The following is a 23,564-nucleotide window of genomic DNA, read 5'->3' as shown; positions in this document are numbered from 1 at the left end:
ATCTGCTCCATAACCTTCCTCGACACACTTTGATCTGTTATGGTGGTCTGTTTTCTGAACTTAGCAATGGTAACCAATAAAAATGGACTGGTTAACCACAGAGACTGCAACTGATTTAGAATTTGCCCTAAAACTAGGATGCAAGTAATAAAAGCTTATTAAAAAAAAAATCATTACCCAGTAAATGGTTGTCGTGGTTTTACCCTGGCCAAATGCCAGGCACCTACAACATCTGCTCTCTCTGTTCTCCCCTGCCACAGCTGTGCAGAGGAGAGGGGAAAAAAAGCTAACACACACAGAGGGCTCATGACTTGAGATAAGGAACCGGGAGAGGATGCACCGAGGGCAAAACAGACTGAAAACTTAAAGTTGCAAAGTGATTTATTGCTAACAGAGTCGGAGGATAAATGAGAAGTAAAACAGAACCTTCAAAAACTCCCGTTTCTCTGCTCACCCCCCCTTCCCACCAGCAGCCCAGGGACAGGGTATGGGGGGGGGGATTTGGTTAGTCCATCACCAAGATTTCTGAGATTTTCTTCCGCTGCTCAGGGAAAGGAGTCGTCCTCTGCATAGCCATGGGTCCCTCGCATGGGAAACAGTCCTCTACAAACTTCTTTGGCTCACGAGCAGCAGCCCCCCCGAATGTGCTGCAACATGACTCCCTTCGTCCACGGGGTGCAGACCTCTGAGTCAAGGCCAGGCTGTTTCCATCTCGAGAGCAAGGCCTTTCCCTCCACTGGGAGTCCCACTGGATCACAGCTTCCTCCAGGCATCCACCTGCTCTGGCGTGGGCACCTCCCCAGGGGCTGTGGGTGGATCTCTGCACCCCCTGTGGACCCCATGGGCTGCAGGGGGACAACCTGCCCCACCACGGTCCTCACCACAGCAGGCAAAGAATTGTTGGCTCCGGTGCCTGGAGCACCTTCTCCCCCACCTTCTCCACTGACTTTGGCGTTTCCATGTTGTTTTCCCCTCACATATTCTCACCTCCTCCTCCTCCTCTGGCTAAAAAGAAGTGTGTGCTCACATTGTTTTGATTTCTTCTTAAATATGTTTTCACAGAGGCGTAACTAACATCTCTAATTGGCCCAGGCTTGGCCAGCAGCCATCTTCATCTTCAGAGCCATCAGAGATTGGTTCTGCTGGACATGGTGAAAACTTCCAGAACATTCACACAGAACACACAGGAGCCATCTTTGTGTCCGTCCATCCCCTCCCCACTAGCAAAAACTGGGCTAAGCAAAACCAACACATGAACACAGGGGTGCGTTTTCTCCCAACCCTTCAGCCACTTCTTCAGGCCTACCACAACAGCTTTTAAAGGGTTTAAATGTCCCCTAGATGCTAAAGATACCTTGCTGATGTTCTGGGCTAAGCAAAACCAACACAATAGTTTATAGCTTCTACAGAGCTGAATGAAACATGGAAAAATCTTATTGTATTCTGTTTGCTAACTGATGGATAAGCATGACAAATTTGCCTTGAACATTAATATGACCAGCTCTAGTGGGAAGTTTAATTTGGATTCTAGGCAATTTGATGACACTAAGGGATTGTTTTGTATTTAGATAATTGCATAACTTTTCAGCTAAAAATAAAAAACTATTAGATTTTGTAGTGATTTTTCCTTCCTCTTATGTTTTCCCATATTATTCAGTTGAAAACAAGTGCCATATCTCTTTTGAGAAAGATTGAATGGCACCCCACTCATAAAATCATTTTAGACAGAACATTTATTAAATCAATGAACAGCTAACAGGTTCTGACTTCTCCCATTCCCAACATTTGTTGAAGAGCAGGCAAAGCAAAGGCATACTTTAGAAGAGCCTGATGCACAGGAACAAGAGGGGAATAATCTTTCACTTCATCATTCCCACTGTTGTCCTTAGTGGGAATCTGTAGAGGGGTTTCATGGCAGACCTCAGTGCTGTCACGTGTGGTGATTCACCATCTTAGATTTTTGTTTTTCTTGTATAAGGGATCAGACTCTACTGCTGAAGAGGCAGACTTAATGCTTAATACCTGCTTTTGTACTTCAATATTAGTTCCTGGATATGAGTTTGGGGTTGGTTTGGTGTTTTGTGATTGTATATTTCTACCCCCTTAAAAATTGCATGCTCTCACCTTCACTGTTGTAAGTTATTGTCTTTCATCCAAATATGACAAACATTTATAGCAAGGTGCTTGAAACAAACTAAAAATACAACGTCTTTCTAAATTGCAAATCTTTCATGTTATGAACTGGATTAAAGGTAAACTGTTCAACTTGTATGTCACAGCATCATCTAGCCTCTATTCAGAAGCTACCACTAGGTCAGGAGCTATGGAGATGTAGCTCTAAAAAGAGCAAGCTGTATCTGATAGGGAGTGAACGATTACTTGGAGAACAAATAGATTACTTTTTTCCTATTTCAAGAATATTGTTCAGAGGGCAGTTGAAACACACCTGATGACGTCTTTGTACATTGCTTTCACTAGGAAAAGAATAAACCCTTTTTAACTGTCATGCAAGTATAAGTCCTTGGCATCTCCTAAAGTTCTGAGAGTCTCTGAAGAAGATTCTGCTCAAAATCCATGAAATGTGGAAAGTCTGTGACTAGACTCTTTGAGTCAGGCTGGACTCTCCAGTCAAATCAATATTCCTAGGAGCAGCTGTCATCTTGTAACAGGAACCTACTGAAAAATCACATTGGACGCTTGACTCTTTGCAGTCGCATATAGCCGTATAATTTGATTCACAGGATTCAGTTCAAATCAGCAGCATTCACATTAGGAAAGAAGTGTCCCTGTAGAAAGTTCATTACTGGACAAAAGCCAAGCTTACTCTATCTGTTCTGAAGAATCTTCTTTGATTCTGTAGCTGAACTTTTGTGAGTGCTGCTGTCCTGCAAAAAACTAAGGTAGCTGTAGTTTATGGTAAATTACTGGCTGATTTTCCTAAAACATGAAAGGCTTAAATTTAAAAAGGGATTGATAAGTGCTATTTACCTAGGTAACTGGGAAAAAAAAAAAAAAAGATAAATTTTGCAATATTGCCTAATATCTCTCAGATATTGGAGTTTTATGATTCATCATCCTTTTATATGTTTGTATGGATAGCTGATATAAAACAGTCATTAGTTTTATATCCTGATATAGCACAGATTTGTATGCATGCACAGGTATTTTAATATTCAGAAATACAAAACATTTGGTTTTTTTAAATAAACCCCCCCATATCTCAAAGATTAAACCTGGTAATTTCCAGTTGTTTATTAATGCTAGCAATAAACCTAAAGGTAGAAAAAAAGTCATGAGCAGTGGTTGCGGTCTAAAAATGTGATTTCAAGAAGATGTTGCACAAGAATGCTCAAAGTGTCTGTCCCTTAAATGACACTGATGATAATTTAAATTCTGACATTGCCACAGAGCATTAGAAACTTTAGTTATTAAAAAAGGTTGTGCTGCTATTAGAAAAAAATATTCTAATCATTGTCATTCAGCTATAAAGGAGTTCTGAGTATATAATCATCGTGAAAGATAACCTTATTTTTTATGTTTCCTATTAGTTTCAATCAAAACTCAGGCCCAAATGATTCACAGTGTTATTAATGGGCAAAAAACCCCTAAAAGATCTTTCTGGATTCTCCATAGTTGGCAGTTACAAATTCAAAATTAAATAAAAAATGCTTTATTTGACACAATAATTCACACATTTAGGAAGTCTACTGTTTTCATTATACAAGGAGTTAGATCCAACATTTGGGTTGTCTATGTTAGTAGCATACACCATAAAACCTACCGTAACAATACCATGATCATTTAGTGGTCTTCGGTACCTTTGACACCAACAGTCAGGAACAACATTTATTGGGCTCCTGAGTCCCAGCTGCTAGCCTAGTGAACCTTGCCTTAGGTCAAAAGACACTTTGATACCAAGCAATGATGATAGTCTATGCTTTCAGAGGTTCAGCTATGTGCAGTATACAGAAACAAGCTGCTATGGCAGTGCTTCATTTCTGGAATGTTGAGGAGCTGTATTAATATCTTGCAAAGCTCTACTGACCAAAACACAAATCACAGATAGTGATTTTCAACATCTGGCAACATTAGACTTCTAAGTAAACAGCAGGACACACCTTATTGACCCCAGTTCAACAAACCAAACTTCAGATCCCAACTGCAAATCACTGAGTTATCCCGCTTTTAAAGTAATACCCCTTCCCCAGTTTCCTCCCACCCCTACAAAAATGTGCAATCCCTGCCCCCACCATTATGTACTGGAAAACACTAAACAACTTGAACAGAGGTCACCAGTTACAGTAATTTTAAAGCAGTGTCCTGAAAAACCATTCATATCTTGTAAGTTATTGGTATTTTCTAAGTTTAGGAGATTGTATTGTAGCTTCCCAGCTGAAACCTAGCACTAAGAAACCATTGATATAAACAAGACAAAGGAACTGAAGGTGCTGAAACTCAGCTCTTGTACTAATCAGTGGTGTAGCCCCAGAAATAGTTTTTCCTTATGTAGTTGATACATAGTGTATGCATTTCTGATAGTAATTTGATCCTTATGGCTATTATTTTGCACAAAGACACATATTAAATGTTTAAGTCACAAACAATCTTACAGATTACAGTTAAAGCATTTTAACAAAATTTTTAAAAAAATTATTTTTCACAAGGAAGAATGATAGAAAAAATTAAATTGTTTTCCTCATAGTTCTCTTAAAGTCCATAAGGACATATTCAGCACCAAAAGTTAATTAAAAAAGAAACACAATAAAAACCCAAAAAACCCTAACCAAAACCCAGCCATAGAATATAATCTATAAAGCAAAACATTTACTATTGCACTTTGTTCCTCTAATGCTTGGATTTTACTTTTTCCCAATTCAGATCAAGATTCTATATCAAATATTGGGCTACAACTATGAACCTATAATGCCTCTGAACAACTAGTAAAAAAGTTTAAGTGGGAAATTTTTACTTGATAAGGTTTTAGAATTTTTCACTCTTATCACAGCCTGCGATGCAACATGAATTAGGACAACATTGGTCAATTTTGCTTCATATATAGTTTTTCCATTATACTGGGATAAGTGCTTCAATGCTATGTATATCAACAATTGTTCCCCAGTCTGTTAACAAGAAAGAAAAAAAAAAGTAAAACTATCAAATGCCCTTTTATGCCAACAATCTTAACTTGTAAAATTTTGTCTGGTTGGAAAGGATTGCAGGAAAGGACAGTCACAAAAATGGCAGCATAAGACATCACCCAATTTCCAATTCTTACTTATCAAAGCCCAAACATTTGAACTGAATCACTTAAGACGTGACTCTCATTTAATCACCCTGTCATCACTTTTGGAACATAAAATATCTTTCATGTTCTCATAAAGGCCACTTATGGAAAAGCCTATTTTATTTATGAAACCTTAAACATAAGGCATAACTTTGTAAGAATGAGCACAATACAGGAACACCAGCTTTCCCTCTCCCCCTCCCTTCTAAGCTGTTTTATTGCACAAGGATTCACACGATGAATTAGTTTTTAAATAGTCAACATCAGACATGTGTCAGACAATAGTTTTATTGCTGGTTTTTGGTTTTGGGTGGGGTTTTTTGTTGTTATTGGTTGGTTTTATTTATTTTTTTACATGATTTCTGAAAAGAAAATTTACATTTACAAATCTCTAGCATAAAAACACTGATCAGCTCTAATAGCTCCATCATTCATTTCTTCTTTAGAATACATTCAAGGAGTCAGTGCTTTTTCTATATAATTTCTCGCATTCTAGATGAATGTATGATTAAAGTTGTTGGATTTTTTGTTTGTTTCATAGAATATCTTGAGTTGGAAGGGACCCACAAGGATCATCAAAGTACAACTCCGGGCCCTACACAGGACAGTCCCAAGAACCACACCCTGTGCCTGAGAGTGTAGTCCAAACACTTGAGATCTGCCAGGCTTGGTGCTGTGACCACTTCCCTGGGGAGCCTGTTCCAGTGCCCAACCACCCTCTGGGTGAAGAACCTTTTCCTAATATCCAACCTAAACCTTCCCGATACAACTTTAGGCCATTCCCTCGGGTCCTGTCACTGGTCACCAGAGAGAAGAGATCAGTGCCTGCCCCTCCACTTGCTCTCACAAGGAAGCTGTAGACTGCGATGAGGTCTCCCTTCAGTCTCCTCCAGGCTGAACAAACCAAGTGACCTCACCCACTCCTCATACTGCTTTCCCTCTAGACCCTTTGCTATCTTTGCAGTCCCTCTTTTGGATGCTCTCTAATAGCTTTATATCCTTATATTGTGGCACCCAAAACTGCCCCCAGGACTCGAGGTGAGGCTGCACCAGTGCGGAGCAGAGTGGGAAAATCACCTCCCTTGACTGGCTGGCAATGCTGTGCCTGATGCACCCCAAGACACGGTTGGCCCTCCTGGCTGCCAGGGCACCGCTGACTCATATTTAATTTGGCATCTGCCAAGACCCCCAGTTCCCTTTCTGCAGAGCTGCTCTCCAGCCTCTTGTTCCCCAGTCTGTCCGTACAACCAGGAGTGGCTCATCCCAGGTGCAGAATCTGGCACTTCCTGTTGTTGAACTTCATACAGTTGGTGATTGCCCAGCCTTCTCATTTGTCAGGGTCTCTCTGCAGGGCCTGTCTGCCTTTGAGGGAGTCAACAGCTCTTCCCATTTTAGTATCGTCGGCAAACTTAGTATACCTTCGAGTCCTGCATCCAAGTCATTTATGAAGATGTTGAAGAGACCTGGCCCTAAAATGGAAATCTTTTGTTATAAATTGTTTGTTTTAAAGCTCTCAGGACTAGCCCAGGAGCGATCGGAGCAATTCTCAGCAAACTAATTTGAGTATGGCTAATAACACTGATACTCTGGCTCAGTTTTATAATAGTTTTAGTCTACCAACCTCCAAACCAAGACGATAAGGCCAACGGAGCAATATTTGGGTCACTTAAACAAGCTTCAGGTCAACAGAACCTGGTTCTCATGGATGACTTCAACTACCCAGACATTTCTTGGAAGAACAATACAGCAGCTCACATGTCAGCCATCAAGTTCCTGGAATACATAGAGGACTGCTTCCTCATACAAACGTTAGAGGTGCCAAGCAGAAATGAGGCACTGCCAGACTTGCTACTCACAAACCAAGAAAACCTGCTTTGTAATATCTGTTAGTGATAACTTTGGCTGCAGTGATCACAATATTGTGGAATTAGAGATCCAGCTGAGCATGCTAAAGGTTAGTATTAAGACAAAGGTTTTAGATTTTAGAAGAGGAAACTTCAGCTTGCTCAGAGCTCAATTGGGAGGGATTCCATGGGAAGCTTCCACAGAGGATAAAGGCGCTAGTGAGGGCCAGGAGTTTTTCCAAGAACACTTTCCTGGAAGCACAAAAGCAATTCATCGCCTTTAAAGGCAAAAGATAGGCAGAGCAAGAGACCCCCCCCCCCCCGTCTTAACTGCAAGCCTCTGAGTCTGCTCAAAACCAAGAGAAACATACAAGAGATGGCAAAGCAGATGAATACCTATTGAATACTACAAAGGCACTACCAGGGCACACAGAGCAGGAGTTAGAAAAGCAAAAGTTCAGCTCAATTCGGAATTGTCCAGAGATGTCAAAAACCCAAAGAAAGGGTTCTTTGTGTATGTAAACAGAAAGAAACAGAAAGAAAATATGGGCCTATTGTTAAACAGGAGAGATGAATTAGTCACCAACAATGCTGAAAAGGCTAGAGGTTCTCAACACTTTCCTCTGTCTTCTTCACCCAGCACTGTTGGGCCCCAGGCCTTGGGAACAAAAATCCAGGTTGATGCAAACACAGACCTACTGTCAATGAAGAAAGAGTTGGTATGTGAACTGTTACAGGAGCTTGACCCCAACAAATCGATGGACTCTATCCACCTGAGGGTGTTAAGAGAGTTGGCTGACATCATTGCAAGGCAGCTCTCCATAATCTTTGAGAAGTCACGGAGATCAGGGGACTGCCCAGGAGATTGGAAGAAGGTTAATATCACCCCCATCTACAAGAAAGGATTAAAAGAGGACCCCAGAGATTATAGGTCCATCAGTCTTATTCAGTCCCTGGGAAAGTTATCAAACAAATCTTCCTCGGGGCTATCAGAAGTCAAATGAAGCATGGGATTGGGAAAAGGCAGCATGGAGTCACCAAGGGCAAATTATGCTTGACAAACCTGATCACTTTCTATGACTAAATAACTGGCTCAGTTTTGTGAGCTAAGCAGTGGACATTGTCTACGTGGATTTCTCCAAGGCTTTCAATGCTGTTTCCCACAGCCTCCTCCAACAGAGACTAATGTGTTATGGTCTAGACAAGTAGTCTGTGCAGTGGGTGGGGAACTGGCTGACAGGCCACACCTAGAAGGTGGTGGTAAATAGCTTCTTTTCAAACTGGAAATCTGTCACAAGTGGGGTCCCCCAGGGATCGATATTTGGCCCAATGCTGTTTAATATCGTCATAAGTGATCTGGATGATGGAATCAAGTGTACCCTGATGAAGTGTGCTGATGATACCAAGCTGAGTGGGGAAGCAGACACTTTGGAAGAAAGATCCACCCTGCAGGAAGACCTGGATAAGCAGGAAGAGTGGGCTAACAAGAACCTTATGAAGTTCAACAAAGACAAACATCTTGCTCCTTGGAAAACATAATCCAGGAATGCAGCATAGACTGGGATCTACCCCTCTGGGGAGATGTTCTGTGGAAAGGGCCCTAGGGATCCTGGTGGACAACAAGCTGAATATGAGTGAACAGTGAGCTGCTGTGGCAGAGAGCTAACAGGATGCTGGATTGCATCAACAAGGCCACCACTAGCAGAGATAAAGAAGTCATTCTCCCACTCTACTCAGTGCCTTGTCAGGCCACGCTTGGAATACTGTGTTCACTTTTGGTCCCTGATATACAAAAAAAGATGTGGGCAGGCTGGAGAGGGTCCAGAGAAGGGCCACAAAGATGATTCAAGGACTGGGAAGCTGCCATGTGAAGAAAGACTGAGAGAACTGGGTTTGTTCAGCCTTGAGAAAAGAAGGCTGAGGGGAGACCTTATCACCATGTTCCAGTATTTAAAGGGTGGCTACAAAGAAGATGGAGACTTCTTTTTTACAAGGAGTCACATGTTAAAGACAAGGGGTAATAAGTACAAGTTACTCCTCAGAAGATTCCGATTGGACATGAGAGAACAATTTTTCACAATGAGAACAATCAGCCATTGGAATAATCTCCCCAGGGAAGTGGCGGATTCCCCAACATTGGACACTTTTTAGGTGTACTAGGTCAACTCGTCTAGACCATGCTTTTGTAAAGAAAGGTTGGACCAGATAATCCTTGAGGTCCCTTCCAATCTGGTATTCTATGACAGAGTATCATAAACCCTGAAGATAATACCAAATGGGCAAACTGAGCTGCTGCTTAGTTGCCATAGTTCAAATTTTTCTTGCAATCTGAAATATACTTTCTACTGGAGACTCATTTTATATATAATTTTTGATGATTAGGTAACTACATATTATTTAAATAAAAAATAAACACAAACCAACAAACCTTCTCCTTCCCATCCCTAATAGTTAAGATATCTCTGCCCATGAACCCTGGAGAGCATATGATTATCCCCTTTTCACACTTTCTTTTCACACTTTGCTAGTGTTTGCTGGTGCTGCTTTCACTTTGCAAGTTTTGCGCATGTTCCTGTTCAAAATCCCCTTCAAAGAACAAAACCAAAACACAAATATAAATAACAGTGCAACATAACAAAACAAATAGCATTCTAACGGTTTGGCAAGTGATGAATTGACCTGAGATTAAGTGATCTTTAGGCAGTCTGTAACAAAACATTGCTTTGCAATAAAAGCAGAAAGGAAACAAATTCTTAAAAGAAATCAAGAAGGTATACAATCTTGATCACGTCTCAGTTTCCTTCTGTTATCTCTTTCCCCACTTCCACCTATCTGTTGCTTGTCTACTACAGTTGGCTGCAAAACATACAGCAAGGATTGATTTTGAAGGCATGTAATGTTTATAAAAAAATCCACAATAGGATCCAAGCTGAAGAGGTGATACAGGAACAGCCTACTAGGACAATTCTGAGCATGTCCATATGCAGGTAAAGTCCAGGCTACATCAAATTAAAAATAAAAAAGCCAGGGAATTTCTCAGCCTTCATCTCTTCTTTTTTTTTTTTTTGTCAAAGCTGTCTTTTGTTCCTTGTGCAGATTGCAAACAACTGGGGGTGTGGGGGGGGTGTAACAACAGTCCATCACAAATGAGAATAAGTTGTAGTGACACTTAACTGTATAACATAAGTAATAAGCATGTGCAAATTTTCATAGAATCATAAAAAGCAGCCATTCCTCTCTTACAACACGGTTTGAGTGTTTTGAAACACCTGACTGCACACTAATAAGGCTGCTCCTAGTATGTGCCACTATTTAGTGGAGGGGGACGCAGGCTTTCAAGCATGTGGAGCAGCCCTATGATGTGCTGTAGGTGTCAAAGCATGATCACAGGTTCTTTTCATTTATTCACCGTACAGGCAAGAGCAATACCATTTCCTTTAAAAGCAAGTCTCCACTATGACACCTTGATCTTCAACACAGAAGGTGTGATTCAAAACCCAAGTCAAGTCAGCTTTTTATGGATTCCTTCAACGAGAGGGGCAAGACGGTATCTCATCTGTGGGCTGATCTGGATTTGGATCAATCTAACCAAAAGAAAAAGAAAAAAAACCAAAACAACAAAAAACAACCAATCAACCAAATAAACCCAGGGGAAAAAAAAAAAAAAACCAAACCAAAACAAAAAAACCCCCAAAAATAAAAGCAACAACAACGTGCATTTTAGCATCAATTTCTAGGAATAAAAATCAAAATTCACAAGTTTAAGACAATTATAATGATATGTGGCATTTACAGTTGGACTGTAAATATAAACTACAGGTTGATGGTAATTTAAGGATAAGCATGAATAACTGCTATAAAAAAATTTCTCCTTTACTCACAGAGAAGTCTTTTGAATTATCTGATATATACAAAAAAGATGACTTGACACATATCACTGGAAACATAATTTAAGAAATATTTAATTGAGAGAAGCGAAGAAGTTTTTCTTGAAATGGCAGAAATATTTATCAATAAAAAAATCATTCTAATTTTAAATTAGTTAATCCTCAAATATCCTATGGGATGTTTCAAAAAGTTCATGTATTCTAAACCTTACCTCTTCTTCCTCTCTATAGGAGAAATAAAGGGTACAAGTCTGCTAACTTAGGTCTCAAAAACTAGATGGTAAGAATAGTTTAAGCATACATTGCACCTTTTAGACAACATTGAATCAGTTAACTTCACATAGCCTTTTTTTTTTATGTTTCAAGCCTGAAGGGGGAAGTTGTGCTACATAATGCTATTTTCCTAAAGTGGATCAATTCAGACAAAATTTGGCCAGAGGACACTTTTTTTTTCATTCGTCCTATATCACTTCTTTTTCTTGAAAAAGAAAAAAAAAACCAAAAAAACAAACCAACGTGAAAAGCTTTGAAATTTGCATCTCATTCACGGTTATTCAGTGGATGCATTTTTAGTTCTGTAAAGGCCAAAAGTGTTGAAGAACAGTGTACTTCAGAAAACTTAAGTCATAAATTAATACCAATACATCTCTATTCTGCATGAAACTTCTGAAAGGCCTACATCCACAGAATTTAAACACACATGCAGGCAAAACAGTTTAGTGGTTGGTTGCTATAAAATGTTAGGAAGCAGCAGAGGTGAAAGAGTTGAAACCTTATTTTTAATACACAAATTTAAAAAAAATTATGTTTCTAAAATGGCAAACAACACTTTGAAAATTTCCAGAAAGTATTAGAGTAGGGAAGAGTGCTGCCAAGAAAAATTACCTCCCAGGTTGGCAGCTCCAGGAAATAGCACGATGGAGAAGCCAAGGCATCTCATGGAACACCTTTTAAATTTAAGGTTGCAGAGTTCATGTAAAAAATTTAAAATAAAATTATAAAAAACAGTAACCCATGCTGTAAAACAGGCATGGAAAACTCTTGATGTAATTCATCTGCATCTTGCAAACAAACAAAAATCCTTCTCAAAACCAACTTATTCCATGTTCATTATTTTAATGGCTTCTCCCAATTTTAGGAAGGAGAAACAGCTTTCTAAACTTATTCCATCAGACCAAAAAAAAAAAAAAAAAAAAAAAAATCAGTCACAAATAATATATATAAATCATCATAGTCTGACAGATATACCTACTTCTGAATATAGGGGAGGAGGCAGAAAACGAAACTCCTGGATATATGCAAATAATGGTCCTTGCAGTGCTCTCTGAAAATCATCAAAAGCAGCTACAGGTGCAAGGCCAGACTGTCTGTTTTCCTCTGTGACCACTTCTGCGTAGCTAGGAGGTGCTGGAGGGAGAAGGTACATACAGTTCAAACAACAAGTTCTTATGCATGACAAAATATATAACGTGATAAATATTAAACTTCAACCACTGAAAGATTCACTAGCAGATAAAGAGTGACTTAAAAATTGTTAAACAAAAAAGGGAGACTATTTTGTTTTATTCTTATATTAAGCTTATGTTCAAAGACAGACTGACCACTGTTAATTTTGGCTTAATCATCCCCTTAAAATTTAAATAATACCAAAGATAATTTAATCTCTGTACAGGTAGAAATGACAGAACATTGCAGTCCTCTGTACTCCAGAAGTCTCCAGGTCTGGGATTTGTACTTAAAAGAAGCAAGATATTAGATATGCAAAAAGAGAAGGAAGGAAATACATAATTCTTTCTTTGGCCATAAGAGATCTCCCATAGAAAAGAATATTATCTTTTCACAAAGCCTTGGCTACTAAGGCTGGTGAGAAAGCCCAGAAACTGCTATTATGGGTTGCAATGCCTTATAACCAAGGATGCAATTGGGATACTGGAAGTGGAAGCAACGAAGTTGTGCACAGATACAATGGTATCCAGTGCTTTTATTTCTGCCACTTTCCAAAGAAGCTAGATTTCGCTGCCTGTCCTAGAGACAGAAAGGCGGGGGGGGAAAAGCTCTCTTGCTCTACATAGAACAAGCAGGTGGCAAGAAAACATCCACAACGGATTTCCTGTGGGCTTTGTTATAAAAGGATGTCATTTGACTCTGTTAACAAGACTGCGATGAATAAAGCAGACAAAAATCAAAAGAGACTAGCAAATTGATTGGGATTTGTATTATCAAATTACCTTCCAGTCTTTCAGGCAGTGTCAGACCAAGCCAATTCATGTTCACGCTACCCTGGCTGCTTACACTTGATGTTCTGCTACCAAATGGATGTAGAGGAATGGTACCAATGACCAGTGGTAAGTTAAGGAATAAATCCACAGCTCCTGGAATATCAACATATACCTGAAGGAAAATGAAACAAGTATTTGATTAAAATGTGGGGGTTTATCAGCATTTCATAAGTATTAGTCTAAGTTATCTTTCCATGAAAGTTTTCATGAGGAGCTTGTTTCTAATAGTCCCTTTTAGGGCCCATGCCCCTATGGAGACATGAGCTCTTCAAGTTAAGAAGTCTTAACATGAACCCTCACACGGAAATGCAGTTTACTCATTAAATGCTTGCTTAGTTGACAGACAGCTGCTTTAAGAACTTGCATGATTTAAACTAAATTTACTTACCAGACCTCCTGTCATGACATTAATACCAGAACATGTATTTCTTTCATAACTAATGATCACAAAATGCTGTGCTAGAAATTTGTATGGCATGTTGGAAGCTACTCACTCTCGTGAGTGAAACAGACTGCCCAACATACCATCAGTGAATACTCCACACGGATTATACTACAGTCAAGGATTGAAGGGGAAACAGGTGGAATTTTCAACTGTTTGCCATTCCAGGTTTCTGTTTTGCCAGATGACAAGGATTCCCCACGGAGGTTGGCAACAAGCCGTCTGACTTGCTTCATTTTCCCTTTGGCATAGAATGCCTGTGTTTGGTAAATGGTTGCCTTTGGCACCACCATACGGGAAGAGCAATTCTCAATCTCAGCAAAGATCTGAATTGATTCACCTGAAAAAAAACAACAAACAAACCAAAAACAAACAAAAAAACCCAACAAAACACACCAGAATTTCAATTTCTCTTTACATTTACAAGGCAGCTTAAGCAAACTTTCACGTTCTTTTATACTGTTATAACAATGCTGCTATCACTGCTCTACCTGAAAAAAACTATCCACTGATGCTAATAGAAACAAGATCCCCATGAGCTGTTCTAAAAGGAAAAAGAAAACAACACACCCCAAAAAATACCAGTCTAACACCCAAAACATACCAGTCTAACAGATGAGGTCATAGAAGTAGCGCTGTCTTAGTTAACAGGGTATACTGAGAAGATTGCTAAATGCAGACTGATGTGGTAAAAAATATCCTTAATGTTTAATTTATATAAAAAGACTAGTACAGACTCTAGCTTTAAAAAGGAAGGAAAAACACATAGAATTAATTATAGGATCACATACCTGGGGTGTAGCCCTTTCTTTCAATTTTGGCACTTAAAGATATTGGGCCTGAGGTACAAAGCCAACAACATAGAGTCTTTTCTTTTGTGCCTGCTTGGGGTGACTGCAAGAAGAAGGAAAGTATTGTCCATCAAATTAGGAGCTCCATGAATCTCTTCAGGCATTTAAACCAACACAAGAAAATAATACTTTTCACAACGTGCTTATGATCACATATTTTGATAAACAAAACTGCTTTAATAGGAAGTGTCTCAAGCAGTTTAAACAGCATTATACAGATACAGTGTTTGTCCTAATTCCACTGGTGTATTCGTATTACTTTTTCCGCGATCCTCCATACTACAGCCACAATTAAAACAATACTAAAAGAAAATACTATATAGCTTAAAACAAAAGGCTTCATAGCCTACACATCCCAACATAATGCTGCAGAGCTTTTCATTTAACTAACAGAAAATTAGAACATCTTCACACTTTCCATTAAGCTGCATTTTCAAAGCAAAGTAACTAAGCTAAAATACTGTAATCTTTACTCCTGCTATTTCCTCAGTTTCTGAATAATCCTGTTTCATCTATGTTAAAAGACTTATTTTACACAACACCAGGATTTAGGGCTTGATCCAAAGCCCATTAAAGTCAAATGAGAGACCTTCGATTTTCATGGAGTTTGTGCAAGGTCCCTTTGCAAGCTGATTTTTCACCCATACACACAAGAAACCTGTTTCAACGGACTTCTAATTTTTCCCCCTCTAGGTTAAAATTTGAGAAGGAGATAAAATCAAGGACTTTTAGGCCAGACTGAAATAAAATCCTCACTGAAAGCAGTTGTGATATTAAAGTTATTAAAATGATATTTCGGGAAAGGATTATACAGAACTGCGATAGTTTTCTACTGATGAGGAGAAATTATCCATAAGGAAATTATCAATTATGCACTGCAGTAATTTTTTTACTTTGCATTTTTAAGTTAGCAGTCCCTCACTAAAATATTAAGCGTTGCATTGTTCCTTCATAGATTATTCTTTATTTATAATTGAAGAAGATCAGTTCACCAAATTTTCTTCCTTAATGAGAGTGTACAATTTAGTAGTATCAGTTTAGACCGACAAATGCATTTTACGTCTTGTAAAAATCAAGCAACTCCAAGTACAGGATAACTTTGCCTTCAAAATGCCAGCAGTTAAAGAGTTGTTAAACTGATATAATACTTAAAAGAAGAGCTATACTTAAACTAGCAAATAAATATTAGTTAAAGTTACATGCTGACGTTGTTTCAGTTATTATACTTCATTCTTTTTATGCCAGAAAAGGAATGAGTAGTTCTGTCAGTTCTTACCAGTAATGAAGGAGTGTTGATATCTATATGTTCAAAGACTGTAAATTCCTTCTTTAATTTTACTGGTAGAAGCCATGGCCTATGCAATTCAGCTTTCACCCAATAGCGCACACTGCCATGTCTGCCTTCGAATGAGGTAGCAAGTGGTCTGTGCAGGACAAAGGTCAAAGTTGAGTAAAGTTTTTCTCTCATTCCAATTGATGCAATTGATCAGATTCAGAATTAGTATGTAGAACTGTATTTTTAACATATCATAATAAGCATAACTTATTTGCAACATTTCCATATCTCAGAAAACCGTGATGTTAAAGTTGGGAAAATACATCATCGCCAATTCATTCAACAGTAGTTTTGTAGAAGTTGTAAGAATCAATTAAAGAATTGTGCAAGAAAGTGCCAGAAGAATACACATTTCCTTTAGAGGCCATTTTCAAGTGTAGAATAAAGCACGCCCTTTTAATGTCAAATTCAGACCACCAAGAAAAATTAGCATTAGTACCATCCAATTATTATTTTGGACATTGTATTCTGTAAATAATTGTGTATTATTTACTTGGCTGGTATCTCAGTGGTTTAGCTATAACTAAATGCTTTTGTAGTTTGTTTTGCCTTCAGTACAGTAGTTAAATATTTCAATGTAGAGTTCTGAAGAGAGAGCTTTTGAGCATCGTTTAATTTTCCTTTACCCTGATGAGATCATCTTAATATAGATATACACACACACAGAGACATATTAAAAAAAAATTTAAAAGACTATTCTGGTCTGAACGCTGAAAGACAAAGTCCTTTTGGGGAGTTGGAGAGGGGAAAAAAATATGCAGAAAGGGACTTCAAACCTTTCAGCATTACCCTTTTATCCTCTTCTCCCTCCTCCTCCTTCACCCCCCCATCATAAGATGAAGGACATAAGATTTTTATATTCCAGTTTATTTAGGGGGGCTAGAAGTTACTAATTTAGGGGGGCTAGAAGTTGGATAATAATCTTCTGAAACTGATTTAGGAGGCCAGAGGTTGGATAATGATTTACTAGGAACTGCTTGCTGAAAATAATATTTCATTTGCTTAATGATTTTTGTGCCTGCCTAGCAGAAGGGAGGATACAGAAAAGAATGCCAAATAATTGATAAAAATTAGTCATTGTGACTGAACATCCTGCTCTCGGACCCCAGAACTGGCTCAAGTCAGTTCTAAGGATTGGACTTGGACCAAGAACCAAGGGAGCATGCGCAAGGAGACAGGGTGAAGAGTTTATCCCGAGGAATACTCCGGTTACTTTATCATACGCCCCTCGAAGACCACCGACTCAATTAACCAAGCGACACTGCGCATGTGCGAGCATATTTAAGTGAACTTTGAACTCATTATAATACGAAGCGAGGATAAGTAATGAATATGTATAGGGGTGTGATAAATGAGTGAATAGTGAATGTTGGCTTTCACATATATGAATTTAACATTTACAAGTGATAACGTACTGTGTGAAGTAGCACTAAAATAAAATATAGTTAAGTAGAAACAAAGTTAGAGCGAATTATAACTTCGAGATAGTTGTAATATGTTAGAAAACGTGGTAAGAAATACATGGTAACAAATGTCTTTTAAGCTGATAAGCCACAAGGCCAGAGATCAAGACGCCCTAAAGAAACAAAAAGAAACAGACCTCATGCATCCCAGGAAATCTGTTATCTCCATTCACACCTCCCTGAGAAGCTGTCAGCCACAAATTGAATTAGAGCTGAAAAAACATTGAGATGGGATTTCTGCCTTCAGCCCTGAGGCAAACCAGAGGACCCAAGACGGGGCGCCGCGCTGGTGAAAGGGGGCAAAGATCGAAGAAAGACGGGTGGTTGAAGTGTAAATAGTTTTTTCGGGACTTTATGTAACAGTTACAGAAAGTACTTAAGCACACATTAAGATGAATAGCGTGCGGGGGCTGAAAAAGGCAAACTTGCCACACCCACCCGGTACTTATTTGTTCTCCTAATAAATGTTCAATATTATATTTCTAAAAATGCCAGCTTGTGAATTTGTTTATATCAGGGGCATTGTATAACTTCATGCATATGTAACCTGTGACCTGATATAAACCTAGTGAAGTGCTGTTGACGGTGTGCATGCTTTCGGAGGGGCTACCCCCCATGCACCCCAGCTGGAATAAAAAGCATATCTACTTCATAACTTTCTGAGTTGTGGAGTCTATCCGCACCTCACAGTCATGTCCAGTTAACTGTAACTTGTCTTTCTGTAACACTTTCATCCTTTAATCTCCAGGAAGAATTCTTATATTGCACTATGTTTGAAATGCATCATAATAAAAGATAAGTTATGGGCAAAGCTTCCCTTCCTAAATTCTATATCAAATAATACTAGCTGTGCTGTTACTTTACTAGAAAGAATCATTCTGCTGCAAGTTTGACATCTCTATCTGCACATCTGAAATGTTTACTTTTTTTCTTAATAACGCACATGAAAGCATTTTCTAAACAGCCTTCAATGTTTCATCCTGACGCAGTATCCTTTAAGAAAAAAGAAATCAGTAAGGCCAGTCAGCATATTGTTTCTTTTCACTATTCCTTTGTATTTGGTTGCACTGGCTCTGGCTGGGATGGAGTTAACTTTCCTCATAATAGCCCATAGTGTGTGTGTCTGTGCCCCACTATAACACACACACACAACGACCAGACAGGCAGGGCTGACACAGACATTCGTGGCTATGGTGTTTGTCTTCTCAAGCAACCACTACACATACTGAGGCCCTGCTTTTCAGGAAGTGGCTGGACATTTGCCTGCTGATGGGAAATAGTGAATTAATTCTTATTTTTGCTTTGCTTCCACACACATCCATCTTATTTTATCTCCCTGGCCTGTTGATGAGGAAGAATGAGAGAGCAACTGCATGGAGGGCTGGCAGACAGCCAAGGTCGACCCACCACATTGGTTTTGTTTTAAATAAATTTTAGAAATATTCTATGGATAAAAAAATAACAAGAAATGGTAAAGAGGCCGTGTCAAACTAGTGTTCTTCAGGCCTTTTACTACCAGCCTTCATTTTTTCCAGTATTATCAAGGATGGCTTCATAGTTATTCCTTCAAGTCACTTGAAAAGACCTTTAGTGTTTTAATCAATTCTCGTGCTATTTTAGTGGTCATATTTGAACATTTCTTCCAACTCAAAGGAATATCAGTATCATCCTTATCACTTCTTATAGAAGAGTTTTTCATCTGAACCTTAAATTGACTTCTAAAAGTTTCCATATATATGGGTCTTCTTCAGCGTTCAATAATATCTACTGTAAAGCCCTGTGCTATTCGCGGAAACTGATCCGTAAAAGCATTTATCATCTGCAGGTTCTGTTTAAGCCAGTCCCTCTAATAAGCAGATGTTTTACTAGCTTTAATATTAGGTATCAGTCTAATATTCTGCCAACTTTTTTTAACCATAATGACTTTGGCGCTTGGCTTTTACAGTAAAAGGCTCCTCCTGCCTCCTTTCATCTATTTCCAGACTCTCTCTGTTCCTTCATATTTAATTTTCCTGCAACTTGTGTTTGAGCTAATTTCCATGTTGGTAACTCCTCTATGTATAAATCTTCCCTTCACAATGTATACATTAGACCCCTCGAACTTTTTTTTTGTGTGTGCGCGCGTGGCAATTTATTTTAAGACTTCTATCACTCTTGCTTCATCTTTCCTTTCTGAGACAAGCAGGATTAGGTATGGGAATGTTTCTTGCTTCATCCACCCATCCATTTGCTTTTTTCCATCGTGGCTTTTTTGTCTAAAGGTCAGCCTGAGTACATACATCCTATTTGAAGTAGAAAAAAACCCCAAACAAACTCTCATTTAGTTCAAATGCAGTTAAGCCTGCCACATCTGTTTCAGACTGAGCCCGAACAGTTAAGCTGTTATCACTAGGTTCTGATGGCCTGCATGGCTCCAGTAAAATCTTGTTTCATTTAGAAGTTACCTCAGCCCCTCTGCAAGACTCAAATGACACAAGTTCCCCTCCCTTCTTCTGTGAAGGGGTCCAATCCTACAAGACATAAGGAGCCAACATACCTCAGTCAAAAGAAAGAGTAACCAACTGGGCAACAACGAGCTCCTGTTTCGTGAACAACTCTTAACCAGTTTAAAAGCAACCTCTTCAGTGTAATGAGATTATGTCCTCTATTGAATGTCTGAGCACAACTCCTACTACCATTGAAAAGTTTCCCTCCCCCCACAAGAATTTTTCTTAAGCAGGTATATATCTTAGCCTTCTCTCACACAAGCTGTGTACTGCATGTAAGTACTTACATCTGTGGAAGCTCAAAGCTGAATGCATATTCATGCCTTCCTGAATGAATGGTGTGAAGGCCTTCTTCAGAATTGTCATCATCTAGGAGGGAAAAACCCAATATGCTATTCCACCTGTGAACATTTTACACAGCATAATATATTATATAGGTTTCTTTTCCAGAATAAGAGGGATTTATACATACTTTACAATACTAAGAATACAGTGTCCCAGAAACAAGCCTCTCCAGTCCATTTGTATTAACTGCTAGATGTATAGCATCAGCATTTTTAAGATTAGGTGAGATTCCAAGACTCGCCTGACATAAAAGCAGAAGTTAACTTGTTTTAATTTATGATCTTGATTCCAAGTACTGACATAGTTGTAACTGCTGCCATTTCAAGGTCTGCCTGAAAGATCTGTAATGGAAACTGTTTTCCGATATGAATTCTAGTTAAAACTTAAAATGAAATAGAGCTCTCTAATAGTATTGAGTGATCTTAGTATTGTCTGCTACATTAATCTATTACATTTAGTAATTCAGCTTCCTCCTGTCTCCTGCCTAGCAAGTGTCCAAAAATTGATTTTTTTTAAAAAGTGCACAAGCACCACCTAGAAAGTACCAAACAAATTCAGGGGCACGAGAAGTGGCAAGCTGTCTGATTAATGTTGTTAAGAGCTAATGTATCAAAAATGCAAAGTTTAGCTTGATTTTGCTTGGATAGCAAAGACCCAAACATTTCCTAATTTTAACGAGAAAGCTGACCTTGTTTTATAGTCATGATTCCTTGTATTGCTTTAAAAGCTCCAATAAATTTGCATTTTTTTCCGATATAATTTCCATGAAACCAGAAAAAACCTTGCTGATTACAACAGAATAGAAATTTATTTAGATAAAACAGTTGAGCATCTCATATACAAAAGGGTTGGCATAATAAAGGCACATAGAGTGGGATTACACAAAAGACCCTTCCTGTTGTTAATAGTCTGAAGCATCATGAAGGAACACTGCTACATTTTAAGATTTTTTTAGTTCCCACTGTTCTACAAAAGTGCTGATGCTCCAATTTCTTTAGTGCACCAGAAATGCTGAAACAAACCTATGCAAAAATATAAAAACACCAGAACACTATTTACACAAATGCATCTGCAGCATGTAATGTCACAAAATAACAATCTTCAATACACTGAAAGAGCAAGGCGATGTGTATAATGCTTTTTTGTTATTGTTGTTAAAAAACACTTGGAGGGCTTTGTTTGTTTGTTTTTAATTAAAAATAATAATGTTTTCCTTGCACATTGGTTTTTTCGTCCCTTCTTCACTTCCTGTCATATCAGCAGTCCCATTGAGCCTGAGCAGCAGCAGAATTGTGGTAAGCAAGTACTGAGCTGTCAACCACAGACTAGGCTGGAGCAGGAGAGGACTGGCCTAAACAGGCACAAGCACATCCCCTGCCAACCACTCATATACATACAGTATACATTACACCCCACTACATTTGCTCAGCAACTCTGCTCACAGCCTGGCCTGACTACCACAGAGGTAAGGAGAGACAGAGGGGCATCACCCACACCTCACCATCTGCTCTCATACCACCGGGCCATGCTGCTGGCTTGCCCCGTGCAGACATCCCAATCCTGCACTTCTCTCAGGAGCACGTGCTGACCATTACTGAAAGGCGATTACAGATAGTGCTGGCCAGGGGCGTGGGACAGGAAAGATAACCGAGTGAGCGATGCAAGAGGCTGCAGGGCCGTGTGTCCCAATGGCCGCCCCTGCTCACAACTCCTTGCTGGCCCAGTGGATGTGCATGGCAGGAGCTAAATACTTCTGTCTGTCCCCAGAGATGGGCATTCCCAAGAAAGGCAGTGTGCCCTCTGGAGCCACTTCGCTCCGCCCCCCAGCACACACTAGAGAGCGGGCAAAAGAACTTCCCCCACGTCCCAGCCCCCTACAATCAGCGGCTGGCATCACCTTAGCAACAGGCTAACAAACCCCAGCAGGCCAATGACAAGGCGGGGACAGGGTACAAGGTGTAGAGTTAAACTCCACTCTTTGCAGCAAGTGTTCGCAGTCCTGCCGCTGCAGCCAAGGGAAAGACAGTGGTGTCCCGGGACAACTGCTTAAGATTGTACGTGCTGCACATGCAGCACCAGTCTTGCTTCTGGTGTCGGAACGTGTCAGATCTGTTCCTTCCCTGCCACCTTTTGTCCCCTTTCCAGACAAAACCAAGCACCTACTATCGAGGTCAGCATTTGGATCTACAGGCCACATACAAAGTCATTGCTGCTGCTGCTGCTTAAGCTGACAGAAGCATAGGATTGTCTTCTTACTCGTAAGGAATGCATCCTGCTATGAATGACTCATGCATGTTTGCATGTTTCTGTCATCTGCAAGCCAGAATGGAATGAATTTTCGCATGAGAGAATTATTTCTAAGGCAGCAGTATAAAGAACATTTGAGCTAGAAAGACACCTCATGAGTGACCCGAGCTTGCTTGCATCACGGTAACATAATTAAAATCAATAGCAACTGCTATTTGCAGAGGATCTCTGCAGTAAATATGCTTCAAATTAAAAAACAAAACAAAAACATACACACCAAAAAAACCAACAGCCCCCCTCAAACCAAACAAAACCAAAACAACACACCAAAACGCCCAACCAAATTATGTACTCAGTTTTAACATTTTCTTGTTCTAGGAATTGAGTCATCACCACCACCTGACGTGTGCAACCAATCTGCGGAGAGAAGGAATACTCCCTCCCTTCTTCCCAGGACTGGTCCCAAACAGGATTAAACCGCTTCTAACAAAGGGTGGAAACTTCAGAAATCACGAGCTTAGAGTCCCTTGTACTTTCACAACGTAGCTATGCAAACAATAGATTAGCAAATTTAAGACCCACAATCCCACTCACAACGTAATACCCCATTTCCATACCCAAAATAAGGGAATTTGCAGGGCACTTTCCATTTCTATACGGGCTTAGCAGACCAGATTTTCATTGAATGCAGGTTCCAGAACTCCTCAACGCAGAAGCAATGCTCCAAACATACAGCCATGACCTCTTATTTGGCCTTTCAGACAGATTTTTACATATGGGTACCCCATAGAGGAGTTGAATAAAAGAAATTCATTTACAAGTATACTAGTTTAGAACAAAGGAAGAAATGGAAAATTACAGGTGTGGTGGTGATAGCATATCCAAGAAATCCACAGGAAATCTTTTATCTGCTAACAATGAATCAACCTTAAAAATAATTCTGCAAGTCAGACCTGTATCTGTTGCGCGTCGAAAAGTCTAATGTTACACTTTAATCACACGTATGATTCGATAGGATGCTACCAAGAAAGTAATTTACTGCATATCTGGTTTTGATTCAACAGCTATTTTGCCCATAGAGAAACAAATCATGCTAATAC

The 23,564-nt window shown here is 39.3% G+C and overlaps 1 protein-coding gene across 4 annotated transcripts in view; it reads right to left on the bottom strand.

Moving 5' to 3' along the window:
• Positions 1-363: 363 nt before the first annotated feature.
• LOC146425572 (arrestin domain-containing protein 3-like) overlaps positions 364-23,564 on the bottom strand; it is a 71,838-nt gene continuing 48,637 nt past the window's right edge. For 2 of the 4 annotated variants that reach the window (XM_085041639.1, XM_085041640.1), the window contains 7 exons: positions 20,160-20,241; positions 15,864-16,011; positions 14,528-14,630; positions 13,820-14,076; positions 13,244-13,406; positions 12,268-12,422; positions 364-10,712 (listed from right to left, as the gene is read on the bottom strand). In XM_085041639.1, the coding sequence (XP_084897765.1) occupies positions 10,656-10,712; positions 12,268-12,422; positions 13,244-13,406; positions 13,820-14,076; positions 14,528-14,630; positions 15,864-16,011; positions 20,160-20,241 (965 nt within the window). In that variant the 3' untranslated portion in view covers positions 364-10,655. Of the gene's footprint in view, positions 10,713-11,900; positions 11,963-12,267; positions 12,423-13,243; positions 13,407-13,819; positions 14,077-14,527; positions 14,631-15,863; positions 16,012-19,830; positions 19,897-20,159; positions 20,274-23,564 lie in introns of all 4 variants that reach the window. The other 2 variants (XM_085041641.1, XM_085041638.1) reach the window with 2 other exon arrangements.

This window comes from Lichenostomus cassidix, chromosome W, assembly GCF_008360975.1.
Source record: "Lichenostomus cassidix isolate B80296 chromosome W, HeHo_3.0, whole genome shotgun sequence".
NCBI classification, from domain to species: domain Eukaryota; kingdom Metazoa; phylum Chordata; class Aves; order Passeriformes; family Meliphagidae; genus Lichenostomus; species Lichenostomus cassidix.
The sequence above is the reverse complement of the archived record's forward strand: the minus strand, read 5'-3'. Positions and strand labels throughout refer to the sequence as shown.